This window comes from Nannobrachium achirus (genome assembly GCF_963921795.1).
Source record: "Nannobrachium achirus genome assembly, chromosome: 9".
Taxonomy (NCBI): domain Eukaryota; kingdom Metazoa; phylum Chordata; class Actinopteri; order Myctophiformes; family Myctophidae; genus Nannobrachium; species Nannobrachium achirus.
In genome coordinates this window covers 1237974-1259559 of record NC_137818.1, presented here as the reverse complement: position 1 = coordinate 1259559, position 21586 = coordinate 1237974, and the positions used below count along the sequence as shown (strand labels likewise).

At 42.8% G+C, this 21586-nt stretch overlaps 1 protein-coding gene across 1 annotated transcript in view; it reads right to left on the bottom strand.

Annotated features, from left to right (window-relative positions):
* LOC308291794 (ankyrin repeat and SAM domain-containing protein 1A) overlaps nt 1–21586 on the bottom strand; it is a gene marked incomplete at its 5' end in the record, with an annotated part of 149921 nt that overhangs the window by 10698 nt on the left and 117637 nt on the right. The window contains 6 exons of the mRNA XM_080733927.1: nt 656–793; nt 2767–2925; nt 4488–4595; nt 8723–8869; nt 10438–10536; nt 20731–20855. Coding sequence (XP_080590053.1) covers nt 656–793; nt 2767–2925; nt 4488–4595; nt 8723–8869; nt 10438–10536; nt 20731–20855 — 776 coding nt within the window. The remainder of the gene's footprint in view (nt 1–655; nt 794–2766; nt 2926–4487; nt 4596–8722; nt 8870–10437; nt 10537–20730; nt 20856–21586) is intronic.

Here is a 21586-nt window from a genome sequence, read left to right as displayed (position 1 = left end):
GCAGATATACAAGCTCGCAGCGCAGCACCGAGTGCCGCGTTGTGATCTTGTAGATCTGCTATTTTTGAAAAATCGTGAAAATTTGAATTTTGACCCGATTCTATAAGTGTCTTTTGAATCCTTCTAAGATGTTTTGAAAAACCCTGTTTTTATGTCAGCAATCTGGCCAGCCATCGTCAAAGAAAAGGTCCTTTTCACTCAACTGGAGCTCTATATAACATTCAGGAGGTGTAGTTCCAGACTCTATTTAACATTCAGGAGGTGTAGTTCCAGACTCTATTTAACATTCAGGAGGTGTAGTTCCAGACTCTATATAACATTCAGGAGGTGTAGTTCCAGACTCTATATAACATTCAGGAGGTGTAGTTCCAGACTCTATATAACATTCAGGAGGTGTAGTTCCAGACTCTATATAACATTCAGGAGGTGTAGTTCCAGACTCTATATAACATTCAGGAGGTGTAGTTCCAGACTCTATATAACATTCAGGAGGTGTAGTTCCAGACTCTATATAACATTCAGAGATTGTGGAATAGTAGTCTGGCTACACCAGACTACTTCCTATGTAAACAACACTGCTCCTAGCTCAACAACGCTAGCACATGGATTAAGATAGGCTCTTTTGTGTTAAAACGTAATAAAATGGTGTCGTTACGTTGGCTTCGTAGCCGCAGGATTCAAAGATGAGTTTCTCTGGTTGGTGGTGCCAGTTCTGCACCGGAGCGCAGGGCGCAGCCAGGCTGGGGGGGCGGAGCGTCAGCCGGGGTTCCCCGTACCTCTCCTCATAACGATCCTGTTGGGGTCACAGAATATCACATAACACCACACACATTAACACTTTCCAAGCCACGGGGAGCCACTTAATATTAAAACCGTTTTATACCGGACATCTGAGCAAGGATGTCTCAGCCGCGCCGTAATTTACCGTACTGGGTCATTAAAAACGAAATAAATGATTTTTATCCAAAAATCGGCAATCGTCTAACCTTCCCTAGTCACCGCTCGTCCATCGATAGCGCATGGCTCCTCTGACATGAAGCAGAAGTGACGTCAGGTCCTTTCCCTGTAATAGCTTCCCAGCTCCCATCCATTTTCTGTTTAGACGTTAGTGCTAGTATAGCTAGAGTGCTGGGGGCTAAGCTAGCGAAAATGTTCATATCTACTCTAGAGTCATACTTGGATTATTTGAGCCGACATTTACGTGAACGGATCGCACACGCAAAACGCACGGGGAGAAGATGCGTCGGCCGAAACCGCCACTCTAAGCCAATGCAGATTGAAGAATTTCGCTGGGGACTGTGGTGAGAATACAACGGGGATCGCGTGATGGTTATGGGGGATGAAGACTACGTGATATAGCGCTGGATTTCTGGTAAAATGAATGTGGTTCAGATCGTAATATAATAATAGAAATCTCACGGCTAATCTACCAACAAGCCATTCTATTTCGGCTGGCGAAGTGTTAAACTGGTGCTGGGTCACAGAATATCACATAACACCACACACACTAAACTGGTGCTGGGTCACAAAATATCACATAACACCACACACATTAAACTGGTGCTGGGTCACACAATATCACATAACACCTCACACACTAAACTGGTGCTGGGTCACACAATATCACATAACACCACACACACTAACTGGTGCTGGGTCACACAATATCACATAACACCACACACATTAAACTGGTGCTGGGTCACAGAATACCACATAACACCTCACACACTAAACTGGTGCTGGGTCACAGAATATCACATAACACCACACACACTAAACGGGTTCTTGCACACATCTGATAAAAAAAATAATAATAATCTGTACATTTTGATCAATATGGATTACATTTTTATGTTGTATTTTTTCATGATCATACTGTATTTTTGTTACCCATATATGGAGACCCCTGGTACCCATATATGGAGATCCATGTACTGTATATGGAGATATGCTATGAGAGCCCAAACATGCTTACTCAGTTGTTTGTTTTGTGAAATTCCTATGACGTCTATGACATCTGACATCATACATACAATCCCTTTTATGCCCATATATGGAGAACCCTGTCTGTAGAACCAGCCACAAAGATATGGGTTGTCTTGGCCATATATGGATTCTGTGTGTGTGGTATGTGGCCGATGTGGCCTCCATATATGGGCATTCCCATATGAAAGTCCTGTTAGATATGGGCATATGACATCAGGGATCTCCATATATGGGCATAAAAGGGATTCCTGGGAATACCCAAATAGGACTTTTACACATATGGAGATCCAGGTGATGGCAGTCTGCTCCACATATTGAGAGAGACCCACACAGATGGTTTGATTCCAAATGTGGCATCAGGGTTCAGGGATCTTCATATGGGCATAAAGGGGATTTGGTTCCCGTTGCATCACAGTGATGTCAGAGCGTGATGTCAGAGTGTGAGAGTCAATCAACAAAAAAGACAAGCGTTACATGTACAGATACGGTCAAGTTGTGACGGTTCTGATACTAAAGTGATTTAACCAGTGAAAAATAGCAGATCTACAAGCTCACAGCGCGGCACCGAGTGCCACCTTAGAAGGATTCAAAAGACACTTATAGAATCGAGTCAAACATTTTCACGATAAAAAAAAAAAATAGCAGATCTACAAGCTCGCAGTGCGGCACTCGGTGCCGCGCTGTGAGCTTGTATATCTGCTATTTTTCAATAGTTAAAGCATGAAATAATGATACACAATAAGGTGTACCCGTTCTGAATGGGTTAAAGAGACATACGTGAGATCTGTGTCGGTCGCTGCGGACTCTTTGGGCAATGTCGTAGTCCTGGCACTTCCTGGTGGGCTCCATAGGGGGCAGCAGAGGGTCCATGGAGCGGCCCGTGTAGGAGGCGGAGTCAAACTGACTGAGAGGGGAGGAGCCTGGCAGGTCCTGACACTGGAGGAGGGGGAGGAGCTAGTGTTAACCAATCATATTCACATGTTTATCACATGGTTTAGACCAGTGGTTCTCAATCTCTTCAGGCCGCGACCCCCAAAATAATCACATTTTAACTGGGGACCCCCAAAATAATCACATTTTAACTGGGGACCCCCAAAATAATCATATTTTAACTGGGGACCCCCAAAATAATCATATTTTAACTGGGGACCCCCAAAATAATCACATTTTAACTGGGGACCCCCCCCCCCCCCCACCCTGACGAGCACAAAGAGTTGAGGCATTACATTTTGTATAACACGGTTCCATTGTGAAAATAGCAGATCTACATGCTCACTACGCCTCGCGTTGTGAGCATGTAGATCTGCTATTTGCACAGCTTCTGCCTCTAATATTTGACAATTTGTCCAATGTTTAATTTGTAATTTTAGGGGTATTATAAAGTCCTTAAATTGTCACTGTAAATGTGCAGATACCCTCTATACACTTAAACTTTGTTGGTTTGTTTACTGTTGAGTGAGAAAACAACGTTGCCACACTACTACATAAAGTGCCGATATTTATTTTAGGACGCAGAGTGAAAGTTGATCCCAGGCCAAAGCGCCAGCAGTCTGCTGTCACCCAGGAGGATGTGTGCACACGCCCAAGTCTGTTTCTCACCCTTAGGGCGTCTTACTGGTTCTAAGACTGAAAAGGTGATACACCATGAAATTTTCCTATTTTAAAACCTTTTTTTGGGGTCCCACTAGCACCTTCTATCCTCACAAAGTCCCGTTTCTGACCGTTGTGTCTTTCTCTGGTTTTGGGAAGGCGGAGGTTAAAAGCATCCCACGGGTTCTCAAAACAGGCTATCCAGATTTGCTGCCGTTGCAAAAATATTTTTTCACCATGCATTTTTACATGCATGGTGAATCACTTTGAAGGTTCCTCACCCTGATCTGGGTTAGGGTCAGAGTTATAGTCATAGTTGTAACTCACCCTGATCCGAGACAGACCAGGTTATAGTTATGGTTCTAGTTATGGTTACTAGTTATGGTTACTAGTTGTAGCAGTAACTCACTCTGATCTGAGACAGACCAGGTTATGGTTCTAGTTATGGTAACTAGTTATAGTTACTAGTTGTAGCAGTAACTCACCCTGATCTGAGACAGACCAGGTTATAGTTATGGTAACTAGTTATAGTTACTAGTTGTAGCAGTAACTCACCCTGATCTGAGACAGACCAGGTTCTAGTTATGGTTCTAGTTATGGTTACTAGTTGTAGCAGTAACTCACCCTGATCTGAGACAGACCAGGTTCTAGTTATGGTTAGTAGTTCTAGTTATGGTTCTACTTATAGTTATGGTTACTAGTTGTATCGGTAACTCACCCTGATCTGAGACAGACCAGGTTATGGTTCTAGTTATGGTTACTAGTTGTAGTTATGGTTACTAGTTGTAGTTATGGTTACTAGTTGTATCGGTAACTCACCCTGATCTGAGACAGACCAGGTTCTAGTTATGGTTACTAGTTATGGTTATGGTTACTAGTTATAGTTACTAGTTGTATCAGTAACTCACCCTGATCTGAGACAGCCGAGGTGGTTTGACGGGAGCCTCGTCGTACGTCCGCTCTGCTAGCGACGCCATGATGCGTTTCCTGTGACCCAACAGGGTGACCTTTAACACCTGGTGGGGGGGGGGGGGGGGGTTAATGAAAAAGCTGTCACAAAGTGAACAAAGACATCCTGTCCTGCTAGGGCTGCTGGGTGCTGGATAAAAATATTATCAACATGAAAACAATAAATTCTGCCCACCAGAACTATGTACAGTAAGTACAGTATGTACAGTATGTAAGGTCTGGCCTCCTAGCTCCAAACGTTGCCACCAATACAGGTAGGAGGTATGAGACTTTTCCTTTGTCCCGATGTCAATCACACTAAAGAAGCCCTGGACAGAGGCAGGGTTAGAAGGTTCTGAGGGGTTTTTCTAAATGTTATTATGCAGGATGGGGCTGTGCATACATCTGTCATTGTGCAGTAGGGCATTCACCAAATATTAGAATATATTCGAATATCAAAGTCACTATTCGACGTTGTTCACCAAAGTCGAATATTCACTTTTTTTTTTTAGTTTTTTTTTGTTTTCTCTTTAAAAAATCTATAGTTTATAAAGCTTGGCTAGATATGAAGTCATAAGAATGAGTTGTCAATGCCCCTGGTGGATGAATTTGTTAATGCTCTATACCAGGGGTTCTCAAACCTTTTTAGGCCGTGACCCCCAAAAGAAACATATTTGAACTGGGGACCCCCACCCTGACAAGCACTTGGAATTGTAGGTATTACATTTAATGTGACTCGGTTCCACAGATAAATATTGTGAAAATAGCAGATCTACATGCTCACAACGCCTTGCAACGCGAGGCGTTGTGAGCATGTAGATCTGCTATTTTCACAATGTTCGCCTCTTGCTTACTTAATATTTGACAGTTTGGCCAGTCCTGTCCAATATTCAACTATTCGAATACTTTGAGGTTGAATAATTCGAATACTAAAAATCACTATTCGTGAATGCCCCTACTATGCACCTTACTTACTTACTGTTTGTTTTTTGTATTGTATGGTACTGTACTGTACTGTACTGTATTTTTTTGTATCTTTGTTTGTTGCTGGTCGCTCATGTGTCCAAGACAAACCTATTAAAGTAACCTTGAACCTTGAATATAGAAAATAATAATAGACAAGAAAACGCGATGGCACCAGCATTCTGATGGCTGAATTTATTGTTATTTCATGAGAAAAGTCATTTAAACCTCAGATGTTGGACCTGGACCACATGCTGTCTTTTTATTTTATTTTAATACCCAATTTCTGCCTTCTGCACTGCCATCTATGTGTGTAAATATAGTGGTCCTCTGGAGTGAGGTGTAAATATAGTGGTCCTCTGGAGTGAGGTGTAAATATAGTGGTCCTCTGGAGTGAAGGTGTAAATATAGTGGTCCTCTGGAGTGAAGGTGTAAATATAGTGGTCCTCTGGAGTGAAGGTGTAAATATAGTGGCCCTCTGGAGTGAAGGTGTAAATATAGTGGTCCTCTGGAGTGAGGTGTAAATATAGTGGTCCTCTGGAGTGAAGGTGTAAATATAGTGGTCCTCTGGAGTGAAGGTGTAAATATAGTGGTCCTCTGGAGTGAAGGTGTAAATATAGTGGCCCTCTGGAGTGAAGGTGTAAATATAGTGGCCCTCTGGAGTGAAGGTGTAAATATAGTGGTCCTCTGGAGTGAAGGTGTAAATATAGTGGTCCTCTGGAGTGAAGGTGTAAATATAGTGGTCCTCTGGAGTGAAGGTGTAAATATAGTGGTCCTCTGGAGTGAAGGTGTAAATATAGTGGTCCTCTGGAGTGAAGGTGTAAATATAGTGGTCCTCTGGAGTGAAGGTGTAAATATAGTGGTCCTCTGGAGTGAAGGTGTAAATATAGTGGTCCTCTGGAGTGAAGGTGTAAATATAGTGGTCCTCTGGAGTGAAGGTGTAAATATAGTGGTCCTCTGGAGTGAGTGTGTAAATATAGTGGTCCTCTGGAGTGAAGGTGTAAATATAGTGGCCCTCTGGAGTGAAGGTGTAAATATAGTGGTCCTCTGAAGTGAGTGTGTAAATATAGTGGCCCTCTGGAGTGAAGGTGTAAATATAGTGGCCCTCTGGAGTGAAGGTGTAAATATAGTGGTCCTCTGGAGTGAGTGTGTAAATATAGTGGTCCTCTGGAGTGAAGGTGTAAATATAGTGGCCCTCTGGAGTGAGGTGGAAATATAGTGGTCCTCTGGAGTGAAGGTGGAAATATAGTGGTCCTCTGGAGTGAAGGTGTAAATATAGTGGCCCTCTGGAGTGAAGGTGTAAATATAGTGGCCCTCTGGAGTGAAGGTGTAAATATAGTGGTCCTCTGGAGTGAAGGTGTAAATAGTGGCCCTCTGGAGTGAAGGTGTAAATATAGTGGCCCTCTGGAGTGAAGGTGTAAATATAGTGGTCCTCTGGAGTGAGTGTGTAAATATAGTGGTCCTCTGGAGTGAAGGTGTAAATATAGTGGTCCTCTGGAGTGAAGGTGTAAATATAGTGGTCCTCTGGAGTGAAGGTGGAAATATAGTGGTCCTCTGGAGTGAAGGTGGAAATATAGTGGCCCTCTGGAGTGAAGGTGGAAATATAGTGGCCCTCTGGAGTGAAGGTGTAAATATAGTGGTCCTCTGGAGTGAAGGTGGAAATATAGTGGTCCTCTGGAGTGAAGGTGGAAATATAGTGGCCCTCTGGAGTGAAGGTGGAAATATAGTGGCCCTCTGGAGTGAGTGTGTAAATATAGTGGTCCTCTGGAGTGAGTGTGTAAATATAGTGGCCCTCTGGAGTGAGAGTGTAAATATAGTGGTCCTCTGGAGTGAAGGTGTAAATATAGTGGCCCTCTGGAGTGAGAGTGTAAATATAGTGGTCCTCTGGAGTGAAGGTGTAAATATAGTGGTCCTCTGGAGTGAAGGTGTAAATATAGTGGTCCTCTGGAGTGAAGGTGTAAATATAGTGGTCCTCTGGAGTGAAGGTGTAAATATAGTGGTCCTCTGGAGTGAATGTGTAAATATAGTGGCCCTCTGGAGTGAAGGTGTAAATATAGTGGTCCTCTGGAGTGAAGGTGTAAATATAGTGGTCCTCTGGAGTGAAGGTGTAAATATAGTGGCCCTCTGGAGTGAGGTGGAAATATAGTGGTCCTCTGGAGTGAGGTGGAAATATAGTGGTCCTCTGGAGTGAAGGTGTAAATATAGTGGCCCTCTGGAGTGAAGGTGTAAATATAGTGGTCCTCTGGAGTGAAGGTGTAAATATAGTGGCCCTCTGGAGTGAAGGTGTAAATATAGTGGTCCTCTGGAGTGAAGGTGTAAATATAGTGGTCCTCTGGAGTGAGGTGGAAATATAGTGGTCCTCTGGAGTGAAGGTGTAAATATAGTGGTCCTCTGGAGTGAAGGTGTAAATATAGTGGTCCTCTGGAGTGAAGGTGTAAATATAGTGGTCCTCTGGAGTGAAGGTGTAAATATAGTGGTCCTCTGGAGTGAAGGTGGAAATATAGTGGTCCTCTGGAGTGAAGGTGGAAATATAGTGGCCCTCTGGAGTGAAGGTGGAAATATAGTGGTCCTCTGGAGTGAAGGTGGAAATATAGTGGCCCTCTGGAGTGAAGGTGTAAATATAGTGGCCCTCTGGAGTGAAGGTGTAAATATAGTGGTCCTCTGGAGTGAGTGTGTAAATATAGTGGTCCTCTGGAGTGAAGGTGTAAATATAGTGGTCCTCTGGAGTGAAGGTGTAAATATAGTGGTCCTCTGGAGTGAAGGTGGAAATATAGTGGTCCTCTGGAGTGAAGGTGGAAATATAGTGGCCCTCTGGAGTGAAGGTGGAAATATAGTGGCCCTCTGGAGTGAAGGTGTAAATATAGTGGTCCTCTGGAGTGAAGGTGGAAATATAGTGGTCCTCTGGAGTGAAGGTGGAAATATAGTGGCCCTCTGGAGTGAAGGTGGAAATATAGTGGCCCTCTGGAGTGAGTGTGTAAATATAGTGGTCCTCTGGAGTGAGTGTGTAAATATAGTGGCCCTCTGGAGTGAGAGTGTAAATATAGTGGTCCTCTGGAGTGAAGGTGTAAATATAGTGGCCCTCTGGAGTGAGAGTGTAAATATAGTGGTCCTCTGGAGTGAGTGTGACTGCTGTAATGTAACATTGAGAGCTCACATCAAAGCATTCATTCAGCATCTCTTCGACATAAAGGTGATGATGAGATGACATTATGAAGCGTTTGTGTGGACTCACGTTAACGATCTCCATCTCCCACAGGTTCTTCACACAGTCCACTGAGCGGTAGCCGCTGGACAGGAAGTTGTGCAGATACTCCTGGAGACCCAGCGAGTCCAACCAGGAAGAGAGGGAGCCACTGCCGTCGCAACCCACACCTTTCACCTGCAGGGGGCGACAGAAACACTGTTACAACATCTCTCACCTGTAGGGGGAAACTCGGGCAATGGCAGGGAATGAGTTAAAACTAAAACAGCTTTTATCAGAGACAAATCAAGAGAAAATCTACTTTAATCTCTATTCCCAGCAACACATTCTCACAGGATCTTTAGCACCAGTAAACATGAGACGTTCAGGATGGTGGGTCTTCATAAATCTTTGCTACTGTCGCACGACTGCGTGGCTTGCCAGGAAATATTGTGCCGAGCAACGCACACGTTTTTATGTCCGAGTGTCCACTGACTCCACACTGAGACACATGTTTAGAAATCCCATTTTATCTGATTCGCTGAAAGCTGTTACTAATGTTTACAAGCCACTCAGTCCCACTAGGAGCAGTGCTGCCACACCTGAACATTCCACCAGAGGAGGCGCTGATGCTGCCATTCCGGCTGCATTTCCTGAAAGTAAACATTAGACCGGCTGACAAAACTAGTGTGTAACCACAGTCTGGGAGCTCGGAACCACCTTTACTTTGTGGACACAATTTCGGGAAAAGTGTTTTGTTGGAGGCGTTCTACCGCTGCACGGAGACATCTTTATAGGACCTCATCAGTATGCAGCGACGGGTGAGGTTCTCTATGGGGCTAGGTAGAGAGCTGACCTATCACAGTGTACCTTGGGTAGAGAGCTGACCAATCACAGTGTACCTTGGGTATAGAGCTGACCTATCACAGTGTACCTTGGGTAGAGAGCTGACCTATCACAGTGTACCTTGGGTATAGAGCTGACCTATCACAGTGTACCTTGGGTAGAGAGCTGACCTATCACAGTGTACCTTGGGTAGAGAGCTGACCTATCACAGTGTACCTTGGGTAGAGAGCTGACCTATCACAGTGTACCTTGGGTATAGAGCTGACCTATCACAGTGTACCTTGGGTAGAGAGCTGACCTATCACAGTGTACCTTGGGTAGAGAGCTGACCTATCACAGTGTACCTTGGGTAGAGAGCTGACCTATCACAGTGTACCTTGGGTAGAGAGCTGACCTATCACAGTGTACCTTGGGTATAGAGCTGACCTATCACAGTGTACCTTGGGTATAGAGCTGACCTATCACAGTGTACCTTGGGTAGAGAGCTGATCTATCACAGTGTACCTTGGGTATAGAGCTGACCTATCACAGTGTACCTTGGGTATAGAACTGACCTATCACAGTGTACCTTGGGTATAGAACTGACCTATCACAGTGTACCTTGGGTATAGAGCTGACCTATCACAGTGTACCTTGGGTATAGAGCTGACCTATCACAGTGTACCTTGGGTATAGAGCTGACCTATCACAGTGTACCTTGGGTATAGAGCTGACCTATCACAGTGTACCTTGGGTATAGAGCTGACCTATCACAGTGTACCTTGGGTAGGGAGCTGACCAATCACAGTGTACCTTGGGTATAGAGCTGACCTATCACAGTGTACCTTGGGTATAGAGCTGACCATTCACAGTGTACCTTGGGTATAGAGCTGACCTATCACAGCATACCTTGGGTAGGGAGCTGACCTATCACAGTGTACCTTGGGTAGGGAGCGTGCTGATTGGAGGATCTTCCTGCGATGTCCCGGATCCGTGATCCCGATCTCCCTCAGGTCCTGGTCCTCCATCACATTACAACCCTGCACACACACAATGCATTACTGGGATGATTACTGGGACACACACACACACACACACACACACACACACACACACACACACACACACACACACACACACACACACACACACACACACACACACACACACACACACACACACACACACACACACACACACACACACACACACACACCTCTAGGCACATAGACAATACATTACTGGAACACACACACACACACACACACACACACACACACACACACACACACACACACACACACACACACACACACACACACACACACACACACACACACACACACACACAGACAGACAGACAGACACACACACACACACACACACTCCCTGTAGACACACATCTAATTGATTAATAGCTCTGTAAACTCTGGCCTGGCTCACACAGACATGGGGAAGAACTCTGTAAACTCTGGCTTTGGAAGTAAATGAGTGAATATACTGGACGTCTAAGTCTAGTCTGTGTGTCCACTGTCACTATACAGTAGGGCATTCACGAGTAGTGATTTTTAGTATTCGAATTATTCCACCTCAAAGTATTCGAATAGTCGAATATTGGACAGGGCTGGACAAACTGCAGATCTATGTGAGCTGCTATTTTCACAATAAGTGAGCTGCTATTTTCACAATATTTATCTGTGGAACCGATTCACATTAAATGTAATACCTACAATTCCAAGTGCTTGTCAGGGTGGGGGTCCCCAGTTCAAATATGTTTATTTTGGGGGTCACGGCCTAAAAAGGTTTGAGAACCCCTGGTATAGAGCATTAACACATTCATCCACCAGGGGCATTGACAACTCATTCTTATGACTTCCTATCTAGCCAAGCTTTATAAACTATATATTTTTTAAAGAGAAAACAATAAAAAAAAAAAAAAAGCGAATATTTGACTTCGGTGAACAACGTTGAATAGTGACTTTGATATCTGAATATTCTAATATGAATATTCTAATATTTGGTGAATGCCCTGGTCTGTGTGTCCATCAGTATAGAAACCTGGGACACAGCAGCTTGGTGTGTTATTATATTCTAGTAGAAGTCTAATCCCGTTTGGATTAAATCCAGCCCGCTGCCTGGCTCCCTCCCCATCGATCAGCTCTCAATGCTGACGCCGCACAAAACACAAAACCCAGAGCTGAGCCTCAGCCAGAGAGACTGGATGTTGAAGGAAGAGCCAGCAGTCCAGGAGGAAGAGTAGCTGGGTCGTTTATCTCTCAAATCCCTGGAACGCGCCCCAGTCGCGTTCGATTTTAACCACTTTAACCATTATTTTATGCTTTAACTATTGAAAAATAGCAGATCTACAAGCTCACAGCGCGGCACCGAGTGCCGCGCTGCGAGCTTGTAGATCTGCTATTTTTGAAAAAACTTGAAAGTGTGTGCAAATCTTTGAATATCTTTGTCCCGATCTTTGACCCGACTAAATCCTTCCTCTAAGTCAGTGGTTCTCAAACCTTTTCATGTCAAGGAACCCCAAAATTACAGGTATTTGGCCGCGGACCCCCATCTCAAAATATGTTGTTCCAGGGACCACCCAGAAGCAAATATTTGAGTTACAAATGTTTGCTTTTAAATAGATGCATTCAAAGACTTGCAAAGAAATATCATGATTTTTCAAAAAATAGCAGATCTACAAGCTCGCAGCGCGGCACTCGGTGCCGCGCTGCGAGCTTGTATATCTGCTATTTTTCAATTGTTAAAGCGGTCAATAATCCTAGGCCTAAATGGGTTATGGCAGTTCCGTGACCACGAGAGCGAAGGTCCGTTTCTCAATGGATTCGTCATCTAGGAGGGTTTATTATTAAACACATTTGGCCAGGGTGTATTTTCTTAAATGGCGGGCAAAATGTTTGACAGCTAGGGTAATTTTCAGTCTCATTCACTTACTATACGCTATACTATAAAGGAAAACATGACTCCCAAATGATCTGCTTTAAGTGGGATGTGAGGGGTCAAACTAGGGGTTTTTAATTATTCTGAATCCATTGCAAGCATTTGTTTTGCATGAAAAACATTACTTGGGCTAAAAATACGGCCAACAAAACTATGGTTTAGTGATGAGTCATCAATTTGCACAGTCTTTTGGGGTTTACCCTCGCTGTCAAAAGGTAAAACGTACTTGATACAGTCTTTTTTTTTTCTTCTCTCTACTAAATCCTTTTGCCAAAAAATAGCTGATCTTCAAGCTCACAACGTGTGGCGTTGGCGACGCCGCGGTGCTGCATGCGTCCGGACCGGTAGGCCAACAGGCTCCCCAGTACAAAGACACTTTGATGGAAGTTCACAGACTTTACTTTACTTCCATCCCAGGCTCTTCTTCCACTGATGCTCCTGAAACGGATTGATTTTACACGCAACAGGAAAACAACACAGGAACGACCACAAAAAGCAATCTAATAATCCTTCCTTAATGTTCTTTTTGCCTGAATCGATTGCAGCAATTATTCTTTTCCCAGAACAACGTGTTCATTGTGTTTGATGATAAACAAGAGGAGCAGACAAAGCTGGACCAAAAGGATGCTGAAGGTTAGAAGTATTTCAGAACAAACAGAACAAACAGTTTGTTCTTCTGTCCTTCACACCGCTTGCTCCTCCAGACTCTGAGACCAATCATTTCTGCTCACTGAGTTCTGTACACACTGGACTAGACTTAAAGCACATCCTTTCTGCTCACTGAGTTCTGTACACACACTGGACTAGACTTAAAGCACATCCTTCTGCTCACTGAGTTCTGTACACACACTGGACTAGACTTAAAGCACATCCTTTCTGCTCACTGAGTTCTGTACACACTGGACTAGACTTAAAGCACATCCTTCTGCTCACTGAGTTCTGTACACACACTGGACTAGACTTAAAGCACATCCTTTCTGCTCACTGAGTTCTGTACACACACTGGACTAGACTTAAAGCACATCCTTCTGCTCACTGAGTTCTGTACACACTGGACTAGACTTAAAGCACATCCTTTCTGCTCACTGAGTTCTGTACACACACTGGACTAGACTTAAAGCACATCCTTTCTGCTCACTGAGTTCTGTACACACACACTGGACTAGACTTAAAGCACATCATTTCTGCTCACTGAGTTCTGTACACACTGGACTAGACTTAAAGCACATCCTTCTGCTCACTGAGTTCTGTACACACACTGGACTAGACTTAAAGCACATCCTTTCTGCTCACTGAGTTCTGTACACACACTGGACTAGACTTAAAGCACATCCTTCTGCTCAGTGAGTTCTGTACACACTGGACTAGACTTAAAGCACATCCTTCTGCTCACTGAGTTCTGTACACACACTAGACTAGACTTAAAGCACATTCCTTCTGCTCCAAAGCATCCCGATGTCATCGTTCTCACCTTCACAGCGGTGGCAGAACAACTACTTTGTTTTTCTTGTCTTTTCTTTTCGTAACTTAAGTAAAAAGTAGCGATAGCGTCCTATCATCTCATCTCTGTGTTTTACTTTTAACCAAAGTGTACTTTACACCACTGGATTCAGAGGTCTTTCTGAGACCATCCTTTGTGCTCTGGGATCCCAGTGGATCCCAGTGGATCACAGGGATAACAATTTATAATTGAGGCATTTAGCAGACGCTCTTAACCCATTTAGGCCTAGAATTATTGAATGCTTTAGCTATAACAAAAAAAAAAAAAAATATATATATATATATATATATATATATATATAGCAGATAAAGTCGTGAACATGTGTACAAATCTTTGAATATATGATTTTTTTAAGCAAACATTTGTAACTCTAATGGAACCCCTGGATATTTTGAGATGGGCATCGTAGCCAACTCCTTCACATGAAAAGGTTTGAGAACCACTGACATAGTAGTCTCTCAAGAACAGACTAACTGAGCTCCAGTTAAGTGAAAAGGACCTTTTCTTTGACGATGGCTGGCCAGATTGCTGACATAGAAACATAAGATTTTCAAAAAATCTTAGAAGGATTCAAAAGACATTTATAGAATCGGGTCAAAATTCAAATTTTCACGATTTTTCTAAAATGGCAGATCTACAAGCTCACAGCGCGTCACTCGGTGCCGCGCTGTGAGCTTGTATATCTGCTATTTTTCAATAGTTAAAGCATAAAATAATGATACACAATAAGGTGTACCCGTTCTGAATGCATAGAAACAGCAATCCAATGGTCAATGGCTCAATGGTGAGTACATTTACTCAAGCAGAGTACTTATACCTATGCAGTAAGTACACATGTCAGATACAACAGGCTCATCACGGCTTCCTCTGCTCTGGGAGTCGATAAAAAATACTTCTAATTAGTTTTTGTATCTGCGTCTCGAAGTCCCGAACACCGAGCGAAATCACCTGCTGTTATTGATCATCACTAATGCTATGGAACCATCACCAATCACTGCTGCTATTGATCCAGAGAGAGAGAGAGAGAGAGAGAGAGAGAGAGAGAGAGGAGAGAGAGAGAGAGAGAGAGAGAGAGAGACACACAGAGACACAGAGAGACAGAGATAGTGTAATGATATGTATATTGTGTTATTGATCAGGTTCTATAATTGGAATGCTATTATCATCTGTGATGACACTGAAACTAAGGAGGCATGGATGACATAAAGTGGAGACGTATTGATTTTGAAGAGATTTAAGAGATTCTCAAATCCTCATCCAACACGGTGGATGAGAGGGAGAAACACTGACCATCTGACTCCAACCTGGAGAGACAGAAACACTTCTCAATTGGGCTTTAAAGGACAACTTTGTTTTTTTACAACAAGGGTTCATATTTTATTATTAGATTGTAATTAGAGAAAAGAAAAAGTGAGTGTTAAAATGTTTACATTTGCTTTGTTCTATTGTTTTGACGCGTTTACCGTGCTAAAATGTGGGTCATGCGTACGCATGGGGGCATGCGCACAAGTGGCTAAATATGTCTTTTTAGACACAATAAGCCAGCAGTTTCTTTATTGCTAATTACTGTAACACTTCTAGCCCACATCCAACCATGAAAGGTTGCGTTGTATCTTGGGAATGGGCTTATTCTGTGTAAAATGACATATTTAGCCACTTGTACGCATGCCCCCAATTTTAACACTCGTCTTTTATATTCTTTAATTACAATCTAAAATATGAACCCTTGTTGTAAAAAACTAAAGTTGTCCTTTAATTACATTTAGGCCTAGAATTATTGAATGCTTTAACCTGGGTGCCGCGCTGTGAGCTTGTATATGTGCTATTTTAAAAAAAAGTGTGTGCAAATCTTTGAATATATATGTATTTTTAAAATGAACGTTTGTAACTCACATTTTGCTTCTGGGGGGTCCCTGGAACTAAATATTTTGAGATGGGGGTCCGTGGCGAAATAAATATCATTTTGGGGGTCCTTCACATGAAAAGGTTTGAGAACCACTGACATAGTAGTCTCTCAAGAACAGACTAACTGAGCTCCAGTTGAAGTGAAAAGGATCTTTTCTTTGACGATGGCTGGCCAGATTGCTGACATAGAAACATATTTTTTTTCAAAAAACCTTAGAAGGATTCAAAAGACACTTATAGAATCGGGTCAAAATTCTAATTTTCACGTTTTTTCTAAAATAGCAGATCTACAAGCTCACATCGCTGTGAGCTTGTAGATCTGCTATTTTTCAATAGTTAAAGCATAAAATAATGATACACTATAATGTGTACCCGTTCTGAATTGATTCATTACATTTTCAAGTAGGAGATGGAGATGGAATAAAACTAAATAAGTACGGTAGTAACTCTTGCTTCTGGACATTCCTCAGTTCCTTGTACAGATTTGTGCCAATTCAAAACTGCCATGGGCAAAACAGCAGATTTCCAACGGATTTGGCAGAACATTGAGCTTGTAGATCAGCTATTTTTATGACCTTCTCTGAAGTTTAAATCTACCTTTGAAGGTGGATTGTGCTTTTCGAGGGGAACGGAGTGGTTTCTGGACATTTGTGAGTTTCAGCAACAATAAGCTCCATTTTCCATAAAGATTAGAAAGGCAAAAACAGGGAAAGAAACTTGCATTTGCAGGACATTTTCAGGAAAAGAGAAGTAAAAACTGAAGAGTTGAATTTATAATTGTTGCTGCTCAAAGCCAGTCAGAGACTAGTAGATGTAATCAATACACCAATCAATACAATCAATACAATGTAATCAATACACTGTGAGGACACATTGAGTCTCTACAGCCACCATATGCTCAGGGCATTCACCGAATATTCGAATATTCGAATATCAAAGTCACTATTGGACTTTGCACACCGAGGTCGAATAATCGCTATTTATTTTAAATTCTTATTATTATTGTTTTCTCTTTAGAAAATCTATAGTTTATAAAGCTTGGCTAGATAGGAAGTCATAAGAATGAGTTGTCAATGCCCCTGGTGGATGAATGTGTTAATGCTCTATACCAGGGCTTCTCAAACCTTTTTAGGCCGTGACCCCCAAAATAAACCTGCGAGGCGTTGTGAGCATGTAGATTGGCTATTTTCACAATGTTCGCCTCTTGCTTACTTACAGTTTTTCACTATTGTTAACACACGTTTTTCACTACAATAACGTCTTTCTCAAAACTACACACACAAAACTGAAAACCTCACACACAAAATGCTAAACCTCACACTCCATTCCAAAGATGACACTTTTGCCATCAAATCACTTAACTGTGTTCACAAAATGGAACTGTGTTTTCATTTGGTACACACGCCATATTTTCAAATGACACACACCATTCATTCAGTACACACAACTAAGCATTTGCTGCACACTACCAAGCATTTACAGCACACTGGAGTGCAACATTGAAAACACACCATTGAATTGGAACACACCATATGAATGACATTGACTCTGGAGAATGAGCTATTTCTCCTTTTGTAAAATTACTCAGTGTTGGCTTTTTTTTTGTAAAACAGCACACAAATATGCATCCAAAAATTTTTACTTATTTGGGTACATGATCTACAGTAGATTTAGGCATCATGCCTCCGGTCAGAGATGGGCACAAAATACAAAAAAAAGAGAAAAAAAAAAAGAAAAAAAATCTCAATACTTGGTCAGTACTTGGTCTAATATTGACCAGGATAGTGTCACCAAGATACTATCCTGGTGACAATATCCTGGTATTTGTGTATTTGTATTTCAAATCATTTTTGTATTTTGTGCCCATCTCTGCCTCTGGTTCCTGTCTCAATGTTCAGTTGTGCAACAACTGAACATTGTGTGTAGTGTTTAGACAACAAGGTGCTTGTGTAATTGACATCAGACTTGAATGTGTAGAGTTTTGAATATTTGTGTGTTGTGTGTTGATACTTTGAGATTTTACGTGAGAAGTGTGCGCAACAACTGAACATTGTGTATAGTGTTTCGACAACAAGGTGATGTGTAATTGACATCCGTGTGTTATAGCTTGATGCTTTGAGATTTGACATGAGAAGTGTGTGCAACAACATGACATCAGAGTGTAAAGAAGGAAAATCCGAGTCTAATGCATGAAAAGCGAGTGTGAAGCAGTGCCAAATCACGTCAAGCTATACTGTAGGTACATGAAGTGAAGGTTGAGAAAATTGTGCCGAATTTTAGATTTTTGTGTGTTAACATTTGTGAAAAACTGTAATATTTGACAGTTTGTCCAGTCCTGTCGAATATTCTACTATTCGAATACTTTGAGGTCAAATAATTCTAATACTAAAAATCACTATTCGTGAATGCCCTAGTCACTACATCCACGATACGCACACATCCATATTGCACGTGAACACACATCCATATTGCACGTGAACACACATCCATATTGCACGTGAACACACATCCATATTGCACGTGAACACACATCCATATTGCACGTGAACACACATCCATATTGCACGTGAACACACATCCATATTGCACGTGAACACACATCCATATTGCACGTGAACACACATCCATATTGCACGTGAACACACATCCATTTTGCACGTGAACACAATTCACAGAAGAGTTTGGAGAGTTGATAATAAGAGGTGACATGAGGTGAAAGGACTATTGTAGATCTGATATTTTCACAATTTTAATTTGACATTTTAGAGGTATTACTTACTGTTTAAGTGAGAAAACAACGTAGCACATTATGTTAATCAACTGGGGACCCCACAAAATTATTCGGGGACCTACAAGCTCACAACGCGTCGCACGCTTGTAGATCTCAGTCATTACGATGCCATCAAGGCCTGCCAAAATACATTTTAGTCGACTAAATCAACTGTAGATTTAGTCACCTAAAATCTTATGATATTTAGTCGACAAAAATTAGACTAAAACTAAAACGTTTCAGGTGACTAAATTATGACTAAAACTAAATGACATTTTATTCAAAAGAATATGACTAAAACTAAATCAAAATTTGCTGTCAAAAACAACAGTGCTCAGGAGGTATAGAAGGTTGCCAGTTGGACAGTGAAAACCTGACCCGCTCCCCAGACGATGAGCGGTGGGTTGTGTGAACGGGTGAATCAGCGGCTGAATGTAATGCACATTGTGAAGGGCTTTGGAGAAAGGCTTTGCGACGCACAATTTATACCGTTTACCAAGAGCTCATCACCAGGGCTCAACACACAAATCAAAAGGCGGTGATTGAAAAGGGGCCAGCAGAGCACTCAGGAGGTTTCAGCAGATTGGACTTCAAAAGGAAGCTAATGGGACTGAGAGCTGAGAACACACCCATACGAGGTGGGTTAGGGTTAAAGGAAGCTAATGGGACTGAGAGCTGACAACACACCCATACGAGGTGGGTTTACACCACAACAAGCATCAAGGAAATGGAAAGACTGGCGAGAGAGGAGAGAGACACAGTGGTGCCATGCACACGACACTACAACGTTTTGACCCTTTAGACCAGGGTTTTTCAAAGTGGGTGACGGGGCACCCTGGGGTGACGGAGCACCCTGGGGTGACGGGGCACCCTGGGGTGACGGGGCACCCTGGGGTGACGGAGCACCCTGGGGTGACGGGGCACCCTGGGGTGACGGGGCACCCTGGGGTGACGGGGCACCTTGGGGTGACGGGGCACCCTGGGGTGACGGGGCACCCTAGGGTGACGTGACGGCAGTCCAGGGGTGCCGCGAGATCATTTGATAATATTTGGAATTTATTTGGACACTTGAATAAATATTTAGTATCATTTTAAAGTTGAAGTACAAAGTTATTTTCAGTCAGTTCTAACCAAAATGGCTTTTATCTCAACGTTTTCCTCGCAACATAATCACTAAAATATCGTCACTGTCGGGCAGAAACCTCGTATCTCCAAGTTTCAAATGTGTACGTTTTTTGGTAAAGCAAAGCCCTGCTTCATCATACAAGACTGTCGCACAAAACTAGTGAAAACAGCAGATCTACAAGCACACAACGCCCCTTGTAGATCTGCTGTTTTCACTAGTTTAGTACATTTTATAGATGATAAATACAAATGAACGGTTTTGGACATACAAGATTTCCACCCGACAACGACGATATGCTATAAATATAAGGTGCTGGGAGTGAAAATTATAATGTAGGGGTGCCTCGAATTGAAACAAATATTTATGGGGTGCCCTGAGACAAAAAAGTTAGGGAACCCCTGCTTTAGACCAGAGGTTCTCAACCTTTTCAGGCCGCGACCCCCAACATAATCATATAATCATAAATAGTAGATAGTACAGCATTAACCAAAATGTTGACAGGTCGACTCATTCAACTTCACTACACAAGTCCACTCCCAAGTTGAAAGTTGAAAATGAAACAAAAAAAGTCCTTTGTATTTTTTCTATCATTATTTTTGCTCCATGTGTGTGTGTGTGTACAGCATTCAAACAGTAGGATTGCTTAAGGGCAGACTGATTCTCTCCTTATCATTCAGTGATGCTGGTTACAGTGGAATCTATAATATTAACCCACCCCCCCCCCCCCCGGTCAATGTGATGACATCATCAAACGATTTCTTCTTCATAGTAAATAGTGAATAGTGAACAGTAAATAGTGAATAGTGAATAGTGAACAGTAAATAGTGAACAGTGAACTCACCATGTATCTCAGGTAAGTACATAGTAAATAGTGAACAGTGAACAGTGAATAGTGAATAGTGAACAGTGAACTCACCATGAATCTCAGGTAAGTACATAGTAAATAGTGAATAGTAAATAGTGAATAATAAACTCACCATGTATCTCAGGTCGTCAAAGCCGTTCAACAGCAGCTTGCTCTCGTACTGCGGCAGCCCCACGTGCTCCAGCCAATCGCCGACCGGCTGCTCCAGCAGCCGCGAGCCCGCCGCCACGGCGCCACCTGGTGACGACAGAGGGAAGCGCTTGAGCAGGGAGAAGCCCTTGAGGCGGTGGTAACAGCGACACCCGGAGGCCGACAGGGTGCACTGCCACATGGCCACGGGCCAGCAGAGCGCAGCAGGGCCGCCGACGCCCCCGCAACACCAGCAGCAGCCACCGGGGGCAGTGTCGTCCGCGCCGCCGCCGGCCTCATCGGCGAGCGGCCGGTGACGAGACAGTGTGGAACACGCCCTTACCCCTGGTCTCCACCAGGGGGCTTCAAGACGGTCGCTTTGTTTACCAGGCTAAGAAATCCACCATAATATACTCAGCTAGGTTCGTCAGTCAGCACCGAAATATCACAGGAAAAAACTATGTTGGAAAAAAACGATATTGATGCCCCGCCGATTGGAAGTCCGAAATGCGATGAAAATCTGTAAGCAGTGCACTGTAAAAGAAAAAGAAAAGTCTACGTTCCGATGAGATGTTGTGTAAAGCTGGTTGCTTTACGAGTTAAAAATCCACAAGCCTGAAATGTACCCCCCAAAAAAACATAAAAATACCAGACAGAAGTTCAACAACACAAAGTTCCTCTGAATTCCAAGAGGAACCTATAGGCTTATCTAATAAACACAACAAACACAGAAAACGTCAACGTTTCCATCACGTGTCAGGAAATGACAATCTGACGTTTTAAAGATAAAAAATAAATCACAGGTGTAATAATAATGCACATGGCCATTCCTGACAAAG